The sequence below is a fragment of the Drosophila melanogaster genome, chromosome 3R (assembly GCF_000001215.4).
Source record: "Drosophila melanogaster chromosome 3R".
NCBI lineage: Eukaryota > Metazoa > Arthropoda > Insecta > Diptera > Drosophilidae > Drosophila > Drosophila melanogaster.
This window is the reverse complement of record NT_033777.3, coordinates 26902556-26927054: the sequence shown is the minus strand read 5'-3', so window position 1 is coordinate 26927054 and position 24499 is coordinate 26902556. Positions and strand designations below refer to the sequence as shown.

At 41.6% G+C, this 24499-nt stretch overlaps 3 protein-coding genes across 10 annotated transcripts in view; 1 reads left to right on the top strand and 2 right to left on the bottom strand.

The window, feature by feature from the left end:
- The window catches only part of CG46339 (uncharacterized protein), a 29549-nt gene extending 18255 nt beyond the window's left edge, over positions 1-11294 (bottom strand). For 2 of the 6 annotated variants that reach the window (NM_001276072.1, NM_001260394.2), the window contains exons 1-4: positions 11147-11294; positions 10493-10552; positions 1794-2421; positions 624-659 (exon numbers count right to left, since the gene is read on the bottom strand). In NM_001276072.1, the coding sequence (NP_001263001.1) occupies positions 624-659; positions 1794-1818 (61 nt within the window). In that variant the 5' untranslated portion in view covers positions 1819-2421; positions 10493-10552; positions 11147-11294. Of the gene's footprint in view, positions 1-623; positions 660-1793; positions 2422-3301; positions 3414-10492; positions 10553-11146 lie in introns of those variants that run through there. The other 4 variants (NM_001104469.3, NM_144487.3, NM_001363936.1 and 1 more) reach the window with 2 other exon arrangements.
- Positions 11295-14168: 2874 nt separating this feature from the next.
- On the top strand, positions 14169-16280 carry Ets97D (Ets at 97D). Of its 2 annotated transcripts, none has more exons than NM_079799.3 (5): positions 14169-14358; positions 14436-14550; positions 14612-14681; positions 14737-15451; positions 15513-16280. In NM_079799.3, the coding sequence occupies exons 1-5, from the start codon at positions 14295-14297 to the stop codon at positions 15941-15943; spliced, it is 1395 nt and encodes a 464-aa protein (NP_524523.2). In that variant the 5' UTR covers positions 14169-14294; the 3' UTR covers positions 15944-16280. Both variants share the same exon structure in this region, with proteins under 2 accessions (NP_524523.2, NP_001263000.1).
- T48 (Transcript 48) overlaps positions 16058-24499 on the bottom strand; it is a 29264-nt gene continuing 20822 nt past the window's right edge. Inside the window, exon 3 of one of the 2 annotated variants that reach the window (NM_001276070.1) lies at positions 16058-17579. In NM_001276070.1, the coding sequence (NP_001262999.1) occupies positions 16588-17579 (992 nt within the window). In that variant the 3' untranslated portion in view covers positions 16058-16587. The remainder of the gene's footprint in view (positions 17580-24499) is intronic. The other variant, NM_079798.3, reaches the window with a different exon arrangement.

Sequence of the window (24499 nt, the reverse complement as noted above, 5' to 3'; positions counted from 1 at the left end):
ACTTTTGACGCCACGTACTTGAAGACGCCGCTCGAGGAACTGCAAAAAACCGATAATTTATGACAGTTTTTGCCTTCTCCCAAATGAATATTAATTGAAATCGCCCAGCATCCGCTTGAAATTGAAAGACAGGCAGCCAGTCAATTTTGCCTTTTGTGGAACATTCAGTTGTCAGCGGACTGACTACTTTACGTTTCATATTTTCACAATATGAATAACTTTTTTAGATATAGAATATTCGTAGAATCAAATATGATGGGCATGACCAATTTAGTGTGTGATTTACATTCGCTAATCCGCTTATGTAAATAAAACAAAGCAAAAATAGAATGCGACATTGGCAGTTGTGGCGTCACAAGATTTAACATACATATATAGTGTCAGCGACAGATTTCGATGGATCTACGATGCGATGGCCCTACGAAAATGGGGGATTCACTGGTGGGCAAAACGGGTTTTTGTGCTCAATTCCAACCATTTCTCAGACTTTAATTGGGCGTCATCAAAGTCCCAAAGCCCACCTCCCATTCAAATGGCAATCCAGTTTCCCCACCTCGCAGACCCATAATTATGCGTGTGTAGAACAAGTGATTTTTTAATGGCATATCTTCAATTCAATTTACCTGGACTTTCCACACCCATTATGGCGTCAGAATCCTCTGCAGCAGGTATTTAAAGGAATTCGTTGATTTTTGGATTAGTGAGATGCGCTGTGACTCAGTCAGGTAACGTAATTGTCTATTTCTATTAGCCAAAATGTTTGCCAAAAAATAAACGAACAAATATTGCAAATCTAGATGTATTGCCTCAGTGCTCTGACTAATGGTGAGTGAAGTGTCTGTTTGAATAATTTGCATCTGCATTCGCATTTGCATTGCTGATAAATTGCAGAATTTTTGTGCCACTGTGCAGATCTCATCGTTCTTTTGAGATTTTCTAAAATTCGAATTCAAAGTCAAACATCTGTCGGTGTTTTGCTGAATGAATTTGCTGCATTGTGTGGAAAATATTTTTAGGTATTTTGTAGGTAAGCTTATCGCATAGAAACCACAAAATGAATGAGCAAATACTCGTATTTATTGTCGAAAAACGGTCATGATGTAAGTGTCTATATGGCGTACATATCCTATATGCTATATCTCCTATATGCACTGGTGGGCGGCTATGAATAATTAGCTGATGAAATAAACATTTCCCAGTAGTTAAAATTACTTGGCTTTCGAATAAATCGTGCAAATGTACAGAAGCCAGGCAAATTATTTCTTAAAAAAAAAAAACAATATAAGTTTTATGTTCCATTTTATCGAAATAAACAAGCCAAGAATTCAGATCTTGAAGAATAAATATCTTATTATATATGTCAACGGTCCAACTAATAATAGCCAAAATGTATTCATACGAATTCAAGTGATTTTAAATCGTTTTAAGTGATTTCAAAGCTGCATAATTAAAAGGCAGAAGCTGTTTCAACCAAAAAAGTATATATATTCTAGTCTAAGCTTTCATAATAACCAAAAATCATATATGTAGTTTAATCAAGAACCAATTTCTCAATACTTCTGTAATCTTTAAAATAGCTTAGAAGGTAATTTGCATGGGGGATTGCATTTACACTCCAAGCCATTCAGCACTCAAAGAAATGAGAAGAAACTGGCCTAATGAAATTCAATAAATCTCGAAGCAATCAACAGCATTTCAAACTCAAAATAAGAATTGCATCCAGCAAGGAGCACATTCTGGAGTATCGCATGGCACCCACTTGAGTGCACGGACTTGATTTGATTGCAACTCACCTTCGTTGACGTAACCGCCCTCCATGGTGCCAAAGGTGTACACCTCGCTCCGGTTGCGATTGCCTCTGGCCTGGAACACTTTTTGGCCGCGACCTACGTCTATGTGAAGTCAGAAGTCCAGAAGGTGATATGGATGGGGTTGGGATTATGACCCAAGCGATCTGGCCAATGCACTCAACACACACCTCGAATGGCTACGAATCCAGAAATCTGTGTTGCAATGCGTGCGCAGTGCTTTTCGTTCCGCGTTCTTCGATTCTTATTTATTTTTGTGCCAAGTATTCGTTTGTCTGGCTATTTATTACAATTTATCCACAGATTGCGGCACCAACAGCAATGCTCTCCAAATATTGCAGGCCTGGCCTCAAAGATCTATGGCGTGCAAGTGGCCGGGCATTGTGTGGATCGGATCTCGGCTGGATGGATGCAGTGTATATAAACAGTCTAGTCCCACTGTCCCACCGAGTGCGCGGAAATGTGCTCCGCGAGCAATCTATCTGCCAGTTGAATCTGCGAGCTGCAACTTCAGCTGCGACTCCAGTCAAGAGATTTCACCAGAATTTTCATGGGTATTGTCCTCACTTTTTGGGCTTGGTCTTCTCCTAATAGCGATGTTGTCTTCTTTGGCCTGAAAAGAGTTTGGGATAGTATCAAACATGAAAATAAGTTAATGTTCTTCATCAAAGTGACCAAAGATAAATGGTGACCTCGCATTTGTCGGGGGTCAAAGTCAGTTAATCACATCGCATAAATGCAATCTCTGGGGCGTGGAATCAAGACATTTGACTTGACCCCATCTGTGGGACATTCGCCTTGACATTCGCTCTATATTGCACTGGAAAATATTTGATTCACATGCTCTAAAAATAGCCAAAAAAAAAAATCGTCTTGGAATATTTAGCTCCTTCATTTCCGTTTCGCTTTTCGCTCAATTACCCATCCCCTTCGTATATTTCACGCATCTGCATGGTTGGCGCCCACGGATTTACTTTTGCTTTTATTTGTTCGTTGTTTGCTTAAAAAATCTTTCAGCACATGATATTGTTGACACGTACACCGAAAAAAAAGCATCTGAATTATAATTGTATTGGTAGTAAAATATAAATATTGCAATCCGCCAATATCATAGCCTTAATTAATTAAGATTTCTTTTTAAAGACATAGATTTTCGATAGATTTTTTATAGTTTATTAATCACTTGGTGAAGTTAATTTCTTTCTGTAAAAATATCTCGAACACTTCATGATGTCACTTTGTCAATGTTTGTGCCGTAAATTGAAAACTAATTTATAATGCAAATACGAGCAGCGAAAAATAAATAAAACCGAAGGAAAACCAAATTTGTCTATCGAAAGCCTGAATGCAATGTCTTGTTTTTTTTTTTGTTTGTGATCGTGTGTATATTTTGACAATGATTAAGCGGCAAGTTCAATGTCAGAAAAGCGAAGCGGATCGAAGCCAGAAAGCGAAGACCCAAAAACGAGTATTGAATATCGGCGGAATCATACTTGTTTGGGTTATCCAGACGAAATCGGAAACAAAATGCAAAAAAAAGAGGAAAAAAACCTGAAGAGGCAAAGTGAAAGAACCGCACCCGATAAAACTTCGCCACGAACTGCAGAGGAACGCGGCTCCAAACCAAAGATACAAAAAGAAAAAAAAAGGAGGAAAACAATCAAAATACTTTACCAAAAACAGAAACGAAAGATATTAAGTAATAAAAAAAAAAGATGGAGGGACAAACAGACAATTGTCACGACGAAGGGCCATCAAGTGAAATGGTCTTCAATGGATTCAAACTTGACATTCATTCGATTCGGGCGCCAACAGAACACAAGAACCGAATCGACTCATTCTAGTGCCAAAAAAGAGGAAAGCGAGCTCGTCGTAAACTTTCAATTTTTGGACCGACTCGCTGGTCGATCAATTTTATCGGCGGAACGAATTTTAATTGAAGCCACAGACCGCAGAGGGAAAAGCGGGGATTCTGAGTGATTACACGAATACACTCGTACCATTGCGAGTGTCTGTGCGTTCGTCTCTAACAAGTCGCATAATTAAACTGGCATTTGATTAATAATCATTGAACCCGGGTTGACCCGCACTTCCCACTGCAAGATATTTTTTGTGGTTTGTTGGAACAATTAGCGCTTACATTACGCACTTTAGATCGACATTTATTGGGTTAAATCTGAGTGTGCAGCCTTCGTCGGCCCTTACATAATGGCAAAAGTGGAAAAGTGCTTCAATTGATGTTCAATAATTTTATTGCTTAACGAGTGTAAATATTGAACGCAAAGGACACTAGTTCTACACTCGCTACGGGCGCCATCAATCACGAGTGGAGTGTCGAGTTAATTGCCAGCACACAACTTGGTAATTATGTAATTGTCATGGCCTTGTCTTGGGTTATTCATGGGTTATTCATCGCTGATTCCCCCTGCCCTGTCACACTTGTCGTGCGACAATGACAAGGGTTTTTTGGTCTTGTATAAAATGTAGCATTGCCACGAGGTCACCCAAAAGTGCGACAGCCAAATCTGCACAAATTTCGATACCAATTAGTGACTTTGCACTAGCTCCGCATCTAATGACTTAATAGTTTCCCTCAGAACTCAGCTTTAATAACCATAAACATTAGTATGCATAAATTGTTTAGTTCTTCGGCCGCACTGGCAAAATATAAATTTTGTGGCTACTGTCAATTGTTTCCATGGCAGGTTAGCAAATTGCGAATTAGCAATGCAAATTATTGCTCATGTCAGGCATGAGCACTTAATAATTTATCTGTCTTTATGGCAAACGAAATACGAAATAACCATTCTGTCAGTATTATTATTACAGAGCGTTACAAACGCCCACAATTTTGCGGGGGCAAAACGGCCAGTGCAATATTACGTATACGTAAGCGCTGATGACTGATCATTAAGTTCAACTTTGGGTAGACTAAAAACAAAAAAACCAATTAAGTGAGACCGCAAAGCCAAACAATACAGCAAAACCCATGGGGATATAGCGAATTAATAGCACTTTTTGCTTGCTTTTCATTTTGCCTTTGCTCTCAGCTCGACAACGACGACGTCATTGTTGTCACTTTTTGCCGCTGCTTCTGGCCGAATAATATAAATAAGCAATTTACTCACAGCTCAGAAAACACAACAACAATGGTCCAGAATTTATTTTCGTTTCGCTTTTGTCAGGCGAATATATTCATAGATATTATTGAAAGTAAATAACGAAACTGGGTCAGCGCCAGCATCCGAGAAATACTTCACCGCACAGATCAATCATATTTTGTGAGCAAAAACAAAAAAAAAAAAGCACTGTAGTTGTAGTTAATAAGCCATTGCGGCGCACGTGTCGTATGCGTAATATGAGCTATCGTTTTACGAGCCTCCCATTAAAATGTAAGTTCCTCGTCTAGAGTTCAACGCACCCGCTCGCCAAAAATATTAATTACTTGAAAAACTAACCATATGCCATAAGTGAACTGTAAGTTCTTTCAAGGAAATTAACTGAAAAACGTGCTGAAAATTAGCTAAATTGGCCGACAAAGTGATTGTAGAAACTCGATGATAGGACTTGTCTATTTGCTGTCAAAAGCAACAAAATGCTTAGAAGATTATAAAGAAATATTTAATCTGCATACTAAATATAATCATTTTTAGTCTATACGTTTTTGAAACTTTCTGAGCTAAGTCAAATACCAGGGTACTTAATAATTCGATTAACGCTTAGAATTCCTTAGTTGCTGAGCCGAAACTATGCGGAATGGCATTTTAATTGAACGAACAGACATTTGCACATTTTTGGTCATTGAAATTAGCCAATAAACATTTTTAGCACTTTGCTGAGTTTGGCTAAGGTGTTGTATTTCCCGCATATGTTGGCCTTAGAATGCGGATCTACAAAATTGCTCGTTTATTTGTTCAGAATTATTGTTTGATTCGGCCAATTTCAAATAGCTGCCTTAGTTTTCCTCGACTTTTCCGCGTCTACGTTTATTTTGGCTGTCTATTTTTATAGGTGATCCGATGAGTGGCCACTGGGCGAGCAACCTGCCATTGCCACTATCGAAGGAGCCGTAAATCATCTGAATTTGTTTCCGTATCTATATCTATTTAACTACACTTGCTATGCGTACGTGGAGCTTTTATTGGCTCGCCGTTTGGGGCGAATGAAGCGTGCGCTCCAATTTCGTGTTCATCGAGTGGTGGAGCTGCCGTCAAAAGTCTCGGTGACATTCATCGTTGTCACTTGTGTGCTGGTCACTGGGGGGTGGCAGTGGGTTAATGCCTCCGAGCCGGACAATAGCCGTCTATTTTTCGGCTCTATTTGTGGAGCCCAGTGACGTAAGCCGTAGCACCGTTTCAAGGTTATTGGGGCTTTCGGTATCCAAGTCCATCAACTGGCATGAGTTGCACTCGATTTTGATGTTGTATTCGAATCAAATAAACACGAAAAAGCGTGGGCTACGATTAACACACAGTGATCAATTATTACTCATGCTTATCATGTCTAGTATCTCAACTAATTTCTTGGATTAAATTTAAGATCATATCGAAAGATTTTTTTTAATCCAAAGAACGCAAGTAAATATAAGTGACTCACTGCTGATATTTGAAATTTATTTTCTTGATAGCTGGTAAGCTAACCATGAGCTCACTTCCTCTTATTGCTATCTTTTGGCCATTTCCACATCAACATTTACATGAGACTAACAATAATATTTAACTACCGTGAAACTGAAACTTAACGTAAATCACTGCATATAGTCTCCTATTAATTGTATTAGCGTATATGAGTTAATTTTCGCAAAGTACGTTACCTCGGCTATCTCGGCTTAAACAATTACATGAGATTACAAAAATATTTAATCAACGTGATAAAATTAAAAGCACACAATCTAATAAATTGCGATGTCTCCATAAAGATAAAAGATGTCTCCAAAGTTGATGTCATGGCTGTAAATTGTAAAGGTGTAAATTTCGCTTTTCTCCAACAACTACAGCGAATTCTGGCCTGCTATCTTGAGGCGGAAAACTACCGCTTTCCATCTGCATGGCGTGACCAAGCGATGGAAAAATGAAAAACACACCCACAATTGCAACGCAACCTCCCACCCAGAAAGACTGTGTCATAATTCCATGGCACGCATAAAAATTTAACGCCATTGCATGTTGGCTGTTGAGCTTATGACCCCTCGTCCATTTGATGGATTTAACTATGGTATGTATAAGATGGTCGATCTGATGGCAACTTGGTGCATTTTTCGGGGAAATCCCCCTTCCTTTCCCTCCCTCCTTTCCCCATTCTCCACCCAAATTTCTGTTGTTTTTTTGTGTCAAATTAGTTACGCCCTGTGGGCTGCAGGTGGTTGTTGCTATTTTCGTCTGTCCGCTGACCAAGTCAAATGAAAATGTCAAATGTTTGTGACAACCCAAGTTGTCAGTTGAGTCGGTCGGTGGTGGTAATGAGAAAAGTGCCGCCTCATTCATGAATATGTGAATATTTTCGTAACATTGGCTTTCTCACCTTCTGTGTTATTTTATTTAAACAAAGTGTTGTTTTGCCAAAGTAAAAGTAACTCAAGTTTTTAAAGCATAATTAGGCTTAAAAATACTATACATTATATAATACATCAAATGAATGAATGAATTTTCGTTTAGTGCACATATATTTTTGTAACTCTGAGCCCTTCCCATTCAAACCACCATTCATCTTCATTCACTTGGCTGCCCTCACCATTTGCATTTGATCTTTTGTTTTGTCATCTGTCAAATGCACTTACTGACGTCACCGGACTATTAATATTCATATAGCTCGGCAATTGGGCAGAAAGTTTATCAGGCCGCCGTCTTCCTTATCAATCATGTGAGTCCCATGAATGAATGAAATTTTGCGCTCACATATTCAGTATTCACTCTTATGCAGTCGGCTGTGCATATAATCATATACAATATATATATTGAAATATATATAGAGGTGATCTGCACACGTATAGCTAAATGGCAAACAAATGCTTTCTGTTTTGTGGTTCTTCAGGCCAACGACAAGGCATTTTAACGATATTCGTTGACCTTGAAGGTGGCAACAAAAATTTAAAATTTTTATGCCTTTTCTACGACAGCTGCTGCTTTTGTTGTTGCGTGCTCGTTTGATATTGCATATAGAGTCTCGTGTGTGAATAATTTGTGAATAGAGGCCGCGAGATAGTGAGAGTGAAAAATGTCGAGCTAGTTGGGAAATCTCGCGCCACGCCCACCGCCACCCACCCGCCCACATGAAATTGAATTGGGTGGGCGAAAGAATTTCTCACCTCACTTTGCACTTGAAATACTTCTGTTTGCTTTTCGGCTCTCTCTCGCTTTTTCCATTTTCCATTTTAATGAGCATAGAAACAAACTGGTGCGCTGCCTCGTCTAATTGTTGTTATTTTCGTTGCAGCAGCGCCACAATTATCATTTGTTCTTATCAAATGACTCATGAAACTAGCAACAATTTCCCAAAAGGGGGCCCCAGCCTAGACAAAAATGAAAAATAAACATTACGCGTGAATTGTGCAATAAAAAAAAAGAGCGTATCAACCGACGCAAGAAACCATTACATATTGCATTAAAAGGGCAGACCCGATGGTGAACTGGAAACACAATCGAAAGTTTTCCACATGTTTGAGGTGGAAATGAACCAAGTAGAGATAAGAGTTACAGAAAATCAAGTAGTATTATTTTTCATTAAATAAAATATGAAATTTGATTTCATTTAAGATATATGAAGAGTTTAAGCAAGTTGTATTTGTACTTTTTTCTTGTAAGAAAATCGTAGAGAAGGGTATGATATAGACCAGACTTTCCCATCCTGCCCTTTCACTTCCCTTAAATCCCGACAAGGTGAGAAACCACAAAAAGGTAAGCCGAATCCAATTCACAGGGGGGAAAATCGACGGGAAACCACAAAACGCAGCAATCAACCAAAACTCCATGGGTGGCATGAATACATGGGTGAAAATATGGCCTGAAATTGGAGTGGAAAAAGCTGGGACGCCCTATATATGTATATGTATGTTGGTGCGGCAAATGCAATTATGCAAATAGCCGCGTTTGAAATGCAGCGCAAGAAGCCATAGCGGTTAGAAATTAAATCACACAATAACAATCAAGAAGGGGTTAAACAAAATCATAAAAACATTTAAATTGCCCGATTCAACTAAAATGAATTGAAAACACGCGCCAAAAAGGGGCAGTAATGTGAAATCAATACCCACTAAATTTTGAAGGGTGGATTCCTGGGAGGGGTAGAAGTATGCCGTATGCCATATAGGCAACTTGATCTTTTTTCCGGTTTTTTTTTTTGTTTTATCACTACCTGAGTGCGAAACCGAATCTGCAGCCGCCGATGAGCTCATACCCAAATGAAAATCAAATAAACAGATAAGGGAACCCCTCGCATCAGAAATTACAATGGAGAGCGGATACAACTAGCCCCTTTTATGAGGTGTTTTTTTTTTTTTCATTTTTGGCGCACTCTTCAACATTGTGATTCGCTTATCGCAGGACTTTTATCTAATTAAAGCCTCACATATGCCTGTGCTGGCTAAAATCTGATTGAAAAACCGACAAAATCGCTCTAGTGTTAAATTAAAAGTGCTGTAAGCGGAATACAACTAAAGCAATCTTGTCGACGAGTGTCCACTGTACTTGATTGCCGCCTGATTGGGCACCATTGAAATCTAATTAATGCGAAATGTGCAGCGAAAAATTAAACAAAGGCAAATTTATCGAGTGGGCTTGGTGTAAATATAGTTTATAACATCATACTTGCAGTGGCTTTTTAGTCACAAAGTAGTAGGCGACCCATTTACCCAAAGGCTCGAGCATAAACTGCCTTTTTACATGCACAGTAAAAAAATTTATGGTAGTCTTGGGCAATTTCTCACAAAAGATTTTACTGAAAAATGTATCATTTTGATCTGTGGTAAAACATCAAACAGCGTGTCAACACGACATTATGAAAATATGATATTATTCATACAAAACATCAATAAAAATGGCACTCGACATTTTTCATTCCCAAGAGAATGAAAATTAAATATATTTTCTAAGATTTTTATTTTATTATTATTTTATAAGATCTCCACAGGAAATTGAAAGTTTGGAAAGGAATTAGATTAGTAGATTAGCAAATGGCCAAACAAGTGGTGTCCGTTGCCAGCCGCCAAGCCTCTGATGAGCAATGGTGGTGCAGGTTTGGACACCCACGCCACTTGGGGCACCAGCAACCCAAAGAACCAAAGAGCCACCCACGTGCCACTTTTAAGCGCCGGCTAAGAGAGAGAGCCTGCTGCCACTTGTTCGGCGTTGCATGGAAATGGAAAACACTCTCGTGCTGTTGCAACACGGAAAAGCGAAAAATGCTGCCGGCGAACAAGAGAAAGAGAGAGCACAGGAAATTTCCCAGCTGTTTCATGTGGCGGGGCGGTGGGTTCATTTCACAGGAGGTGAAAAGTTCAAGCACTGCAGCAGGCAACGTCCTTGGGAATTCCAGCTGCTGTGGAGCACTCGGAACCGGCATTGCATTCGGCCGAAGGACATCTTTCGCAGCAAAATCAATATCTGCCCGGGTCACTTCGGATTCTGGATTGCCAACTTTCACATGTTACCAAAAAATTCGAAATCAATTCAAACGATTGCCAAACTCACCTCGTTTGATTTTTCCACTTGGCTGGCACAACACAATTCGTGGGCTTTTCCTACAGCTTGCTGTGCATTTTTCAGATTTTTCAAGCAAATGATTTTTTTCCAAAATGAAACAAGAAATTGTAGCATTATTATTATGTGTTTTTTTTTTTTTTTGGTTATATGCATTTGATTATATGCAACTTTGCAACGTTGCCCGTTACACTTTGATTGCTGATAGCGTGCATTTGGTGAGTGCGTGTGTGCTTTTGATTTGGATTTGGATTTGTTATTTTGCTTTTGATTAGAGCGAAGGGAAAACGAATGCAAATCGATGGAAACCGACTATTGTTGTTCGGCCGCCAGGGGCAATGTCACGCAGCTAAATTTGTGCTGTGTTTTATTTATTTTCGTTACATATTTGAAATTTAGACCGCCGGTCTTTTGTTCGACCGTTTTGGCTATGAAAGAAGTTGAATTTTTAGTGTGTGTGTTTTTTTTTTTTTTGTTCATGTCTGGCTAACTAGTTTTCAGCCAACGCTGAAATTGTGTTCTAAATGGCAAACAAAACGCCCACACAACAAATTCCGCCCACTTTGTGGTAGTTGCAAAAAGGCAACAAAAGCGCACACGCACGCTCTCAAAGATAACAGCAAAAAAGTAACAAAACTTGCGTACTTAATCAAATAAGCGTTATAGCAATCGCTTTTGGCCAGAAACAAAACTCGCGAGCGGTCGGCACTTTTATTGTTTCTGATATTTTGGCAACACCCGCGCTCCGAAAAAGTAAAACCGTCGCGTTTCAATTGCGCCACAAGACTGTCGTTCAATATTGAAAGCGATGCGAGTTAAGGCACCCAGCCAGCTGACAGCGAACATGTTCGAGTTCGAAAGCAACCGCTGCCGTTCCGGTGCGAACAGTCGAACTTCGAACACTCGAAATAAATTCAATTTAAAGATTCTAAACATTTGTAAAATCATAAAAAATGGATTACAAAGCTTATTGCCTCAATGGAGGGTTACTATTTCAAACAAAAATGTCAATGTATGTGATTTTAGGCATACATGTCCATCTTTATTTTTATTTATATTTTTAAAAACTCTTTATACTTTGAGCACTTAATGTTTTTGAGTGCATAGTGCTCAATGCCAACCTATATTAGTGTGTATTTTTTTTGCTAAGTAAATCATAGCACATGCTTATAAAGGATATAACTGGCTAAAAGTATAAATCTACATCTATAATATTCTTTATTATCAATCAAAAGGAATTTTACAAGTTATTCACAAACGAGGATGGAAAAGTACTTGAAAAGTACAATGATACAAGAGAAAGATAATAAATATCCGCGAATAAGATACAATGACTCAGATGGGTTATCCGCAATTGAAAGCAAATCATTTGAACAAGTGTTGGCTACCATAATTTGGTCAGTGGTGGTGACACAATCGCAGAATATTAATGAATCCCAAATGCAGAAGTGACTCAATCAACGAACGGTGGATTTATAATATCGGAAATAGCCAAAAGATGATAGATAGCCCATTTAGAAGACCACAACCATGTCCTGTTTCTTGAGCAACCACTTAAACGGTTCATCAATAACGTGACTGCACTGCCCTCAACTGGCCAATAAATAATGCAGACTTGTTTCGAAAAACCAATAGCAAACTAGTTCATATCCTGCCCCCAATTCGAGCGAAGGTTTCTAGGTGCAGACCAAAAAAAAAGGCACCATAACTCACTCGAAAAAAAAACCAATTAATTAAAAACCAGAAATTATGAAACGAAGAGCAAGAAAGCTGAAACGAAAACGCCGACCGCCTTTGAAATGTCCTTGCAGCAATAGCAATAGCGATAGCGATAGCAATCCTTAGACGACCCAAATACTGGCCATTCAGTATGGGCCACGGAAATGCAAATTCTCCAAGTCCCGGGCTCTGGTGCTCCACTTTGGTGCTCAGCGTGGGAGTTGTCCCTATTGATTTAATTCTAGCCATCCAGTGACGCAATTCCGTGGAGTTGAACGCTCGGCGGACAAATAATCCAGAGGCGAAAACCCCAAGGGGTTGTTTTCCTTTATTTTTCTTGTTTTTTTTTTTTTGTGTTTTTATTTCGACGGTTCTTGGCAGCCGAATATATGGGAATTTCTGGCAGTCAAAGGCGCCACAATGACTGCGCATAGTTTTATGTACGCTAACGGTTTTGAGTGAGTTTTCCACGTTGTCATTGGGCTGGTTTCGTTCATCTGTTTGTTGCCCCATTGCAGCTGGGTGTCATGACCTAGACAATTTTCGGTCTGCATAGATTTCTATCTGCCAGAAGGTCAATGCGGCGTATACTTAACGTGCAATGAGATAAGTCCTCATTAGCATATAATGAGTAATAAGGGTTTGTGTGGTGAGAAAGAAAGATAGAAATTTCACTACCACTCACATCTAATAATATCCAAATGAGACGACTTTGACAATGACTCAACTTCAAATGGCTGGAAAGTACGCAAAATGAAACCAAAAAAAAAACTGACCTGAAGCGCCTGAATTTGACCAGCTGGCTAATATTAGTCAACAGCTTGGCAAGTAAACAAAGCAGAGTTAGTCCCCAAATAAAACAAAATCCGCACTCTGGCTTGTTAGTTTCCCTCGTTTTCGGACACGAAACGGAAAGGGGAAAATGAAGTTGCAAGGTTGCACAATATGGGGATGATGATGTGCCAGAACATTCGTGGCAGACATTGAATCACTTATAGCTAATACCGAAATCAAAATCAAACATTGTCATCAGCAAGATATTCGCAAGCAAATATCGTTCATCTACTATGCCAACTGAGTCAACAGCATGAGGTAATGCTCCCAACTCCGGACTATTCAGGCCGGGAGCCGTCTTTGTCCATATCTCGGTACATGGTACATGGAAAAACGCTTGTGTTAACAAGTACTCTGTGCACTTGAGGCTGTCCTCTGCTCCATAGCACAATTGGCATTCATTGTCCCGCCGTTTTGACCCACTGATCGTGTTACGGGGCATTTAATCAGCATTAGCTGAAAATGAGCAGCACTTGGCCACTTCACTTGCCTGTGGGAACACCCAAGTGCTTCCTAGTCAGGCCGACGCACAAACATGGCCAATTGTGTCGGCCAATTGAGTCTTGCAGCGAAAGAAAGTGGCGAAAAGATATCGCATGAAGAGCAAACCACTCAACCACAAGTGGGTGTCTTAAGCATCGACTTGTTGTTGCGAATTGAATTCCTCAATTAATTTCGATGGCATTTCTAGGAAATCACTTGAGGGGGCGAGCACACATTTTGTCACCAGATTGCTAATTTTTATAGATCGTTAGGCTCAAAATATTAATAGCTGGTGATGAAAGAAATTTTTGATCAATGAATTTCCACACAGGAAAAGGGAACTTGAAAATAGTTCAAAACTGGCAAAATATTTGCCAGTAAAAACTATAACAAAATCATGTATTCTTTTAAAACTAAATAACAATTGATGTTTTTCTTTAAATATATATGATGCTATTAAGTTTTTTCATCATTAAAGCAAATATTGTATTTCAGACTTGCTAACTTACATTCATATTTACATTTTTTCGAAACTTTTATCACTTTTAAAAGAACCGCCAGAGTTTTGAAATCTGATAGAATTGGTGGCAATACTGGCCAGTGACTATGCAGCCCTGTACCAACGCCACTTAGTATTATTCGGTATTGCCACACCCGACGTACACGGTCACACTGAAGATGCAACAATAAATCCACGAGACAAATTTGTTAAAAACATTTTGTTAATATAGGCAGTTATTTGCGATTTTAAGCCGCGATGAACAGCAGCAATGACTTGTCGGACGAGCTAATACGCCGCCTCAGCGTTGGCGGTGCCCTGGGTAAGTGGAATGATGCCATTTCCCAATTGGGACGCACCTGTTGTTACACCGAATTATTAATTGTAAACAATTTGCAGAAGAAGTGATTGCCAGCGAAATGTTCGAGGATAGCATCGATGTGGAGACGGAGGCGGAGCCGGACGACATCATCATCGTGCACATGGACATCCGGGAGCCGCTCAGCATGCTCAAGTGAGTCTGGCGAAGACTGGCCCCCATTAGTCATGCAAATAACCCTCATTTCTACCCACAGATCACTTGTTGAGCAAAAGATAGGAGTGTGCCTGAATTACTACACGTTTTGGCTGCAGGACGCGCAGGAGGTGAGTCTATCTGCGGCGTAATAAAATGTTTACCTAAGCCCCCACTCTCCTGCAGCTGGAATCGCACAAGAATCTCGTGGACCAATGCGTCAAGGGAGAAGGCCTGGTCCAGATCAACGTGCAGATACAAACTATTCGCAAGCGCATTAACATCGCCGACGTCCTGAAGCCCACGGAGGCCGCACTGGCTGCCTTGGCCGAGGAGGTGGTGGGCCAGCTCTCGCCGCCGGAAACGGCCAGCCAGAAGAGTTCCTCCAGCGAAAGCCCCATCAAAACCCCACTCAAGCGCATGCACAAGGAAGACTCCGAAGAGGAATCCGTCGAGGGCAAGGATGTCAAGCCAGTCTTGAATTGGGTCCTGGACAGCAAGTTTAAGCGAGAACAAATACGCCTGAAGATACCCGAGGCGGCCAACGAATGGACACACGCACACGTGACGTACTGGCTGGAGTGGGCCGTCAAGCAGTTCGAACTAGTTGGCATCAACATGAGCGACTGGCAAATGAATGGCCAGGAACTCTGCGCAATGACGCACGAGGAATTCAATCAGAAGCTGCCCCGTGATCCAGGCAACATCTTCTGGACCCACCTCCAGCTGCTAAAAGAATGTAATTTCGTGTCCGTAGTGCACAAACGAGCGGAGGAGCAGCGTAAGCCCAAGCAACCAAGAATCATGTCGGCCAATTCCATATCGACCAATTCAGGGGGCAGCCTTTCGCTTGAACAGCGGATTATGCGGAAATCCTATCAGTCAGTCAAGAGCTCTGATTGTAAGTAGACGTGTGAATGTTACACCAAAGCATGAGCTAACAATATCTACTTCGTTCACAGCCGTTGAAAGTACTACGTCATCCATGAATCCATCAAACTACACTACCATCGGTTCCGGGAATAATGGACAAGTGCAGCTATGGCAGTTCCTACTCGAAATACTCACCGACTGCGAGCACACGGACGTTATTGAGTGGGTGGGCACCGAGGGAGAATTTAAGCTCACTGACCCGGATCGAGTGGCACGCCTTTGGGGCGAGAAGAAAAACAAACCCGCTATGAACTACGAAAAGCTATCAAGGGCTCTCCGCTACTATTACGATGGGGATATGATCTCCAAGGTGTCCGGCAAGCGATTCGCATACAAATTTGACTGCGATTTGAAGCTATTGATCGGCTATGATGCGAATGAGCTATCCACGCTGGTCAGCGAGGGGAAAACGGCGCCCGAGCGCGTAGCCGCAACGGAAACAATTACAGAAGACACGTGACATGGCGAGCTGAAGCTCAAGGAGGAACCCGACATACTCTGGAAGTACGAGGAGCCTTAGCGTTGGCTGACTTGGTCGGATGACGGCGCCTGGTTAATAATACAAATTGTTACATATTTTACAATCCTAAGGCACACGATTTTATTATCCATTTCGTATTCGCTAAGGTTTATAATCTCTGTCTACATAAGCTATAGCTATAAGTATCGCGTTTATACTGCTAATCATCTTAGTTATTATCTGAATAGTATTTCTATAGTGTGTATATTGAATATTGTTCGTTACATGATTGTTGCGATTTTTGTAAAATCCATAAAACTAAATTCATTTCCACGCGATTTCCATTTGCATTTGCATTAGCTCCTTCTCCTCGGCATCGTTGTGTGTTGATGGTTTTGTTTGTGATTTTACGTGACTAGTTTGCTTGCTTAACTGATCTAACTAAGCTCTAAGCGTGGGCATTTAGCGGCTCCGGCTAAACGGCCTCCCAGTTAGCTTGTCGAAGTCGATGATGGCCTGTCGGAATGTGCACGCAAATGCTCCATTCCCCCAGCTGAACTGGCGCTAGACTCGAACGGCTAGCGCCGCCAGCCGGGGTAATACTTAGTTTGCATTAAGTTTTGAGTATGAGTTTTGTGATGCGGTTACAGCTCCGTGGTGATCTCGTCCTGCGGTCGAAAGCCCAGCTTGTAGAACTCGTCCTCCAGCCACAGCGAGCTGGCGTTGAGATCAGAGATGAGATTGCCGCTCTTCAGCGTGTTGAAACTGCTGCCGAAAGGATCCGAAGCCCGCGGCTCCTCGAACTCGTGCAGGCTGATCAGCGAGCCAAACAGGTGTAGCTTCTGCTGCGCCGAGGCACTGCTGCTCCGATCGCCGGCCATCAGTTCGCCCACTCCCTGCGGCGTCGCCGTGGGCGTCACCTGTTGCCGGAAGATGCTGGGCTGCTGCAGTTGCTTCTTCTTGTTCGGCGCAGCGTAGAGCACCTCGTGGTGGCCAGCACTGTGACCGTGTGAGGCCTGAAAGAAGTCGATAAGCTGGCCCACCTGCGGCTTGTAACGCTCCAGGGCCTGCTCCGACCAGGCATAAAGCCTGGACCAATCTGGCGGCGGGGCGGGAATCAGTTCAATGGGCCTGTTTAGCAGAATCAGCAGCTTTGCCAGATCCCGGACGATGGGCCTGTACGAGTTGGCAGCCGCCACTTCACCCGACAAATAGAGCTTCCTGATCTGCCGCCGGGTATCGTTCAGCATGGCCAGAAAGTACTCCGCATTCGGACGCATCTCGTTTAGCTGCCTCATGAAGTCCGCCCGATCCATGGTGTTCTCGTTGATGAGCTTCTGTTTGATGGACTTTCGCCGCCTCTTCCTCTTGACCAGCATCACGGCGACAGCCAGAAGGGACAGGCAAACGAGGAAGCCACCGAGAAGTCCGGCCAGTGCGGCCATCAGTGGCCCAGAATAGCCGGTGGGTACACACACCCGACCCATGAACTCCGTGTGGGCGGACCACTGGTCCAAGTAGCCGGCGGGGCACTGATCCACGCACTGCCTCGTGTCCGTCACCAGGTACATTGGGCACTTGATGCAGCCCACCTTGTTGCAGCGCAGGCAGTGGGAACTCGTCGTCAGCGGGCAGCCTGGGGAAGAGAACGAAGCAAAGGGAACTGGGTTAGTCACTCTGTGGGTCATTATGGCTCCCTCAATTAGCGCTGATCAGCATAATTGTCCCCTCATTTGCATAGAAGCACACAAGTCACAGCACTCCCACAGGCAATTGTCCACGCTAATGCCGACGAATTAAATCATTCCCAGACTTTTCGGGAGGGTAATTCCCAAACTACACTAAGCAAACATTTCTAAGATTAGAGTCTGGTTATATTCCATAAATTTCCCCAATGAATTGGTATTCATAAAGCCAAGGAATAGAACACATATTCTACATTCTCATGAACTGCAATTTATGCCAGTCAATAAGACGACGATCCCTAGCGAAGCCAGAGCAATTGAACTCTAACTATGATGTCAAGATCCGTCCGCTCTGAACACATGACATATCTTAAACATCTTTGTTTGCCATAGATCTTCGCATAGCTCTGCTGGGGCTTTTGTGCCGTCGCTTGTTTCCCTACGAATTCAAGGTAACGTCAACAAACAGTGTTTGACTTTTGGCTGCCCAAACCCAAACAACATTAGCATATCACCACCCCCTGTCCGCCCTGAAAAAAGTGTTGGGCAAACAGAGGAGGAGATACATATACATATTCTAGGAAGACGACGAAAACTGGGAAAGTTCAACATGATAATACCAGCACAGGCTGATGCCAGCGGCGGCTTCGGCGGCTAAAACTTCGTCAAGATCAAAAGCTTGCCAAGCCGCCGCCAGTTTCTGTTGTCAACCGACCACGACAACGACGACGAAGACGAGGAGACGCACCGCGACTCCCAAACAGGCCAGAAGTTGCGTCTTATCTGAAGGAGCCCCTGCCCAATATATCTTGATACTGGATTGCCAAGGAAAACAATAACATCGCACCACGTACGCATCCAGATCCCGTCGGTCGGCCCATTGCAATGCACTTGGCGTCTGTCCAGGTGGTTCAGCATCGTCATCATCAATGGCATTAACTTGTTTATGCGCTAATCAGACACACACATCCCCCAGGCGGGAGTTGGAACTGCACTCCCATACCCCAGATCTGGCATGGATCTTGAATCTTGAATCTGGCATCTTCAATCCTGAGAGCTGTGCCCATGATCGCGACCATGGCAATGGCAATAGCAATGGCAATGGCATTGGCAATGGAAATGGCCAATTCCCAGGCAGAGGCGGATAATCAGATGTAATTCGTAATTGATATTGCTCAGTGGTCAGTTGGCCAGTGTTCTGTCTTTTGGTATTCCAGCTCGGGTCTCTGGGGACTGGGCGTGCAGTTGATCAATGATAATTGGTTATTAAATGGATGATTGCCTTTAGTCCGCCTGTCGTCGTCGCCGACTTACAATTCCAATTCGATGGGCGTGCATCTTCTTCAGGTGATCATGTAAATGTTCTGGAATTGCAGACTGCTGTGATCTTGAAGCGATATAAATAATGATATCGACTGGTTGGGCCCGTGGATAGACCCCAATGATACAGCCCATATATGGCAAATCAATTTGTCCATTGCTATGAGTTGAGTTCAAGCAATTCTCGAGGAGATCAGATCAAAGATAGAGAAGGCAGATGTGCCTATTTGCCGCATAAATCTCGGTAAATCTCAATACAATCGATTTTTAGTCGCCGCCATTCGAAGTTCGGTCTTAAATTATGCCATGATTAAACAATCTCATCAAATTCGACATTTATAATTCAGGACCAGCCCATCTTCGACCACGCCCAAACTTAAATTTCTCCTCACCTGCTGCAAAATGATCGACTAAATAAGTGGTTGTAGGCATTCGAGCAACCATAAAACTCCGATGATGACTACAACTATATTTACGTCCATCACCATGATCATGATCATCAGTTTCTGGTGTTTGGGAAAGGCAAAGAATTAACAGGCCGAAAGGCATTGTTTAAACTTTCTTTGGATGAGTCAGAGAATCTGTGGACGAGCTCTTGGATTTTGAGCTCTTAGCACATGACGTGCCAAGTATCTAGGCGTGTCAGCCATCTACTCGCAGTAGATATAGACACAGCCTCCAAAAACAGCACAAATAAAAAACATATAATCGACAAATTACTTTCACTCAAAACAAACAAGACAGACGCCAGCAGCCAGCAGCCAGCTAGGGCCATAAAAAGCGAAATAAAATGTTTATCGGACAATCAACATCAAATGAAACACGCATAAAGTAAATTCATTAGATCACTTTATAACGCGTAGATCTAGATAATTGAGTATCAAGCGAGGGGAGTGGAGTGCAGGGTGGGTTCTCCGGCTCCATTGGGCCGCACAAAAGGCTCAAGGTCGTTCCAAATCAGAGGTTTCCGCCGACAGAATGTGGAGCTGACAAAATGTGGAGCTGTCGCTCGATTCGCTGATCGTTGATCGTAAATTGTAATTTGCTGCCGCCAGCATAGACAATGCCTGGTCACTGTCATGGATTTTATACGCGGTACTGGATGAACTCAAGGGTATGAGCTATTTGGAGTGATAGAATCATTCGTGGACTCAACATATATATGAAACATTTTAACATCTTGAATTCTATAACAAGAGTTCGATTAGAAAAACCACGTTTAAGCACGAAATATCTAATCCAAATCGTAGAAACCCTAGATATTAGATAGTCGGTAGACATTCAAAAACTCAATACAGGCTCATACATTTTTTTAAGGGAAAAGGCGCGGCAAGCACTTGGCACTCTTGTCTGTCAATTAGGCATTTGACATTTGCATAAATGTTTATGCAAAAAGCGTCAAACAGAACGCAGCGAAAATAAACAAACAATGCCTCTATGCAATGGCCAGAGTAAATAAATATTACGAAAAACAAATGGCATACTTTATGAGACACTTACACCCACCCACCCCTCGCACATTCCGACATTTTGCTTAAGCAACTGAAATTAGCTTTTTGCCATCAGCAGTAATTCAATTTCTTTTATGTGAAGAAAGTATGATGGGCCAAACAAACAAAAAAAAAAATGAGACCAAAAAAACCCGGAAAAAAACAGGGCCAACTGAGGCTGCGCATGCGCAAGCGGCGTTTATTAAAATAACGGCACTTAAGTACGCCCTAAGCAAACTGCACTCAACTGCAGACCCCAAGACATGCAACTCACAAAAAAAAACCGAAATAAGGGGCCAAAATAAAAAATAAGGCAAAATAAATTGAGATTGGGCGGACCTGGGACAACGGGCAGCAAAAGCAACAAAATCGACAGAACAAAGACCTTTAATCAGCATTTTTGTGGAAAATATGAGAGCAAAAAAATATTAAGCAAAAGAAGCGTTTGTGTTCTTCTATGGAAATTGGGTGTCAAATAAGCAAATTAAAAAAAAAGAAGAGATATAAACAAATTGCTAAGAATTCGTTGGAGTTTTATGGCTTTGTTTATAACCATCGTTTTTGTTTTAAATCAACTCGAATATCAGCGAAAAACTTTAGTGCATTGTTGACTTGAGTTGCCTTGCCTTTGATTTGATTTGCTTTGATTCGCGAGTATCATGACCCAGCTCCACACACCCAGAGTTTGGTTCATGAACTCCAAAAATTGCTACTACTCATATTTATATACGAAATATACCCAGTTGGATTCACTGCAGCAAGGAGCGCCGGATCTGTCCCGCCCTTTCAACTCACTCCATTCGCCTCAATTGCGTTTTTAATTGCCAATACATTTCAAACACGTCAAATGACAATTTATTATGTATCATTGTTGGCTGTCTCAAAAATTATAGTCTTGAAATCGTTTATTTTCTTTAGATTTTGTTCGCTGTTTTGTGATAAATTGCCAAACCAAAAATCAGCCAAACAAAGCAAAAAGGCTTTTTGCATTTGCTCGTTTCAAACATCCGTTCGATTTTTGTCATGATTGTCACGATTTACTTGCTGGACAAAAAGAAAAAGACTTCGACTGGGATTCAGTCAGATGCTTTGACTCAGACTGTGGGTATTTTCGAATTTGATTTTTATTATTTCTTTATTTTGACTTTGGCTGTTCGAGCAGCAATTAACATTCAGCTGACCAAACAAAGTTTGTCCACTACTATTACGTGTTCAAAATGAGTTATGTATACTTATAGGAATAAGCTATAAGAATAAGATTTGAAACAGCTAACAGCTAATCTTAAATCCAAATTTAGTAATAACAACCTCTCACAATCCATACCAAAGATTCTTCATCAGCTTCCATAGATCAAGAATCGGAAACGCAACGATTTTGGACCGGCTAATTGCACGCGACGTGAACACGACTTGAATTTATGGCCAAAGCTTTCGGCATGTGGCCAAATTAACACCTCAAAAGTCGGCAAGGTTTCCATTTCGATGACTGGTGACAGATATCGGGAAAACTGATTTTTTCTCGCAATTTTCCAGGCTCTTTTCGGACTGGCCAGGCCAGGCCAGTTGGCTGCCAATTGGCAACATGTTTCAGGCCATAAAAATCAAATTTACAACTGCAGCTGTCGGACTGTGGCCGTAACCATATGGATGTGGTAGTGGAAGTGCGGCTTAATTTACTGCCCAGTGATCAGCTTTTTGCCCACTTCGAGTTCGTTTGCTCTCTAATTGCCGGCGCAGCGCGAATAACTTGACATAAATGCATGTTGAGTTTAATTGTTTCATGTAGTCGCTAGTTCCTTGGGGTAACCAGGCCCACACACGCAGCGGAAAATCTTGAGCGAATTGGATATATATATGTACATACATATGTATATGCTGAGATGGAGGGATGTGGAGGAACACTTGCACACTCACAGTCCAAGTAAGTTTGAAATTCTTATAGAGAAAATTGTCTAAGCAAATGTCACAAATTAAATTGGCTTGCACGTCACAAAAGGCGCAATCGGCCCACTGGCATTTGCATAATTTCCAGATACACAGACACACACACACACATCACCTGCATTTGCATAAGAAAAAGATACAGTACCGATAGGCAGACAGACAAGTAAATAAATAAATTAGTATATGCAAATGGGGTAATAATAAGCAACTTGACTTTGGCATTGTACTTGATTGTGTAAACTACATCGAAATTCAATCAGCTCAATCAGAATGGGGAGGAAATGGGGCGGTATCTCGATCGAGAACAGTTACAATCTTTGTAGGAAATATTTTGCGTAGCTAATCCTCCACTCAATCAAATCACAATTACAATTACATTACCGTTTTAAGATCAGATAGCCATATATGTTATAGGCTGTCGCGCCAAAAAAAAAAGAACATACATATAAGCAGCTCTATTATGAAAATAAAGTTTTAACATCCAATTTATTATTTATTTATAACCCATAAAAACAAACCAGTATCCAAGTATGTTACAACCGGATGCAAATAGTACTAAACAGAGAATCAATCTTTGAAGCTTTAGATATTTCTGCATCATTAGTAAAATTGGCCCTAAGCGGCCTTAATTCAATTTATAGCCTTAGCCCTGGGATATTTTATTATGTATAATGGGTACTTTGCTCATTAGAGACGATCATTAAAGCACCTTTTGAAGCCATTTAGTCTTCTTAAGTGATTATGATAAACAAGAAATGGCAGAAAGTACACTGATCTTCAAGGTATTTTATTCAAAGGGTTGGTTTTGTAGAAAGTAAAACTTGCTCTGGGCTAAATCAAGTTCCATTGGATAACCGCATTATATTATTTGTCAGCTGCAACGAGCCCGCATCACTCTAGCGTACGTTTCCCCATTCCTCAGCCCATCTGACCGTACATATATAAATCTAATTTTGCAATATGTCAAGTAATCTGATAGCCACGCACACTCACAAATCGTAAGCCATATCCAAAGCAGCCAGTTAGCCAGTTGGCCCGTCTAAGCCAATTAGCCAGCGAGTGACTTCATGCTGATTAGCATGACGAAATGTCGTAGCATTTGGTAAGTGGAAAAAAGAAATATCAAATAAAACATGCCCCATGGGGTGGTGGGTGAATGGGGCAAGCAATGCCGAAACAGAAACAGATACCCAAACCCATACCGAAATCAGACAAAAGCCAAAAGTTCAAATGGTTCAAAGTGCCGGCCAGCCAGTTAGTCGGTCTACATCAAATAGAGTCATTGGATGGAGCCAAGTTGCCGAAAAGAGGGACAGTTGAGGGGAGTTGTGAAAACAAATACCTGCCTGCACGGCGAAGAGAAAAAAATGCGACAAAATCTGCTCAAAACTTAAACACACGCCACGCAAAACTCTGCCAACTGGTTGCAGCCACTGCAGCACCACACTGCACCACTGCACCACCGAGTGGACTTGCGCAATCCGTCGACGCATGCGCAGCCACCAACTTGCGTTTTATTTTTGACTTTTTTGTTTTCCAAACGGTTGCAGTTTTTGGCCTGCAAATTGGCCAGCTAAACGCTGACTGCCTCTTTGGCCGATAGTTTTATTTCTCTCTTTATTCCGGTTTCAGTGTGTTTATCAATTAATTCGAATTTATTCAGAGGCGTTTAATGTTTTCCATGATATTTCTCGTCGCAATCAAATCTAATGAAGTTGACAGCCCGTTGGCTGTTCGGTAGCTTCGCTGTTCACAGTTTGGCGGGGAAAGTGGCCAATGATAATGTCAGCGAGTCGTTCAATTAGCCAAAAAATAAATTGCACACCGGCGAAATGAAAGCTGGCCGAATTCGAATATTAACCCAAGGGGGAGGGGGTCTATTTACATACTTGTGTGCGAAATATAATTAGTTATTTTGTAAGGAAGCAGCACCAGCTGATGAAGAAGTGCTGATATGAGGTTGATTTATACACCAGCCAAGGTTTGCCATTGTTTGCGCTCACAAAACTTGGTTCAATCAATTATGATGGTTATCCTTTCTTTGCTGCGGCCATAGAAATTGTTTGACAAACGGTAGCTGGAGGTTTTCTTTCACCAAAAAAATGAGTGTAACAACT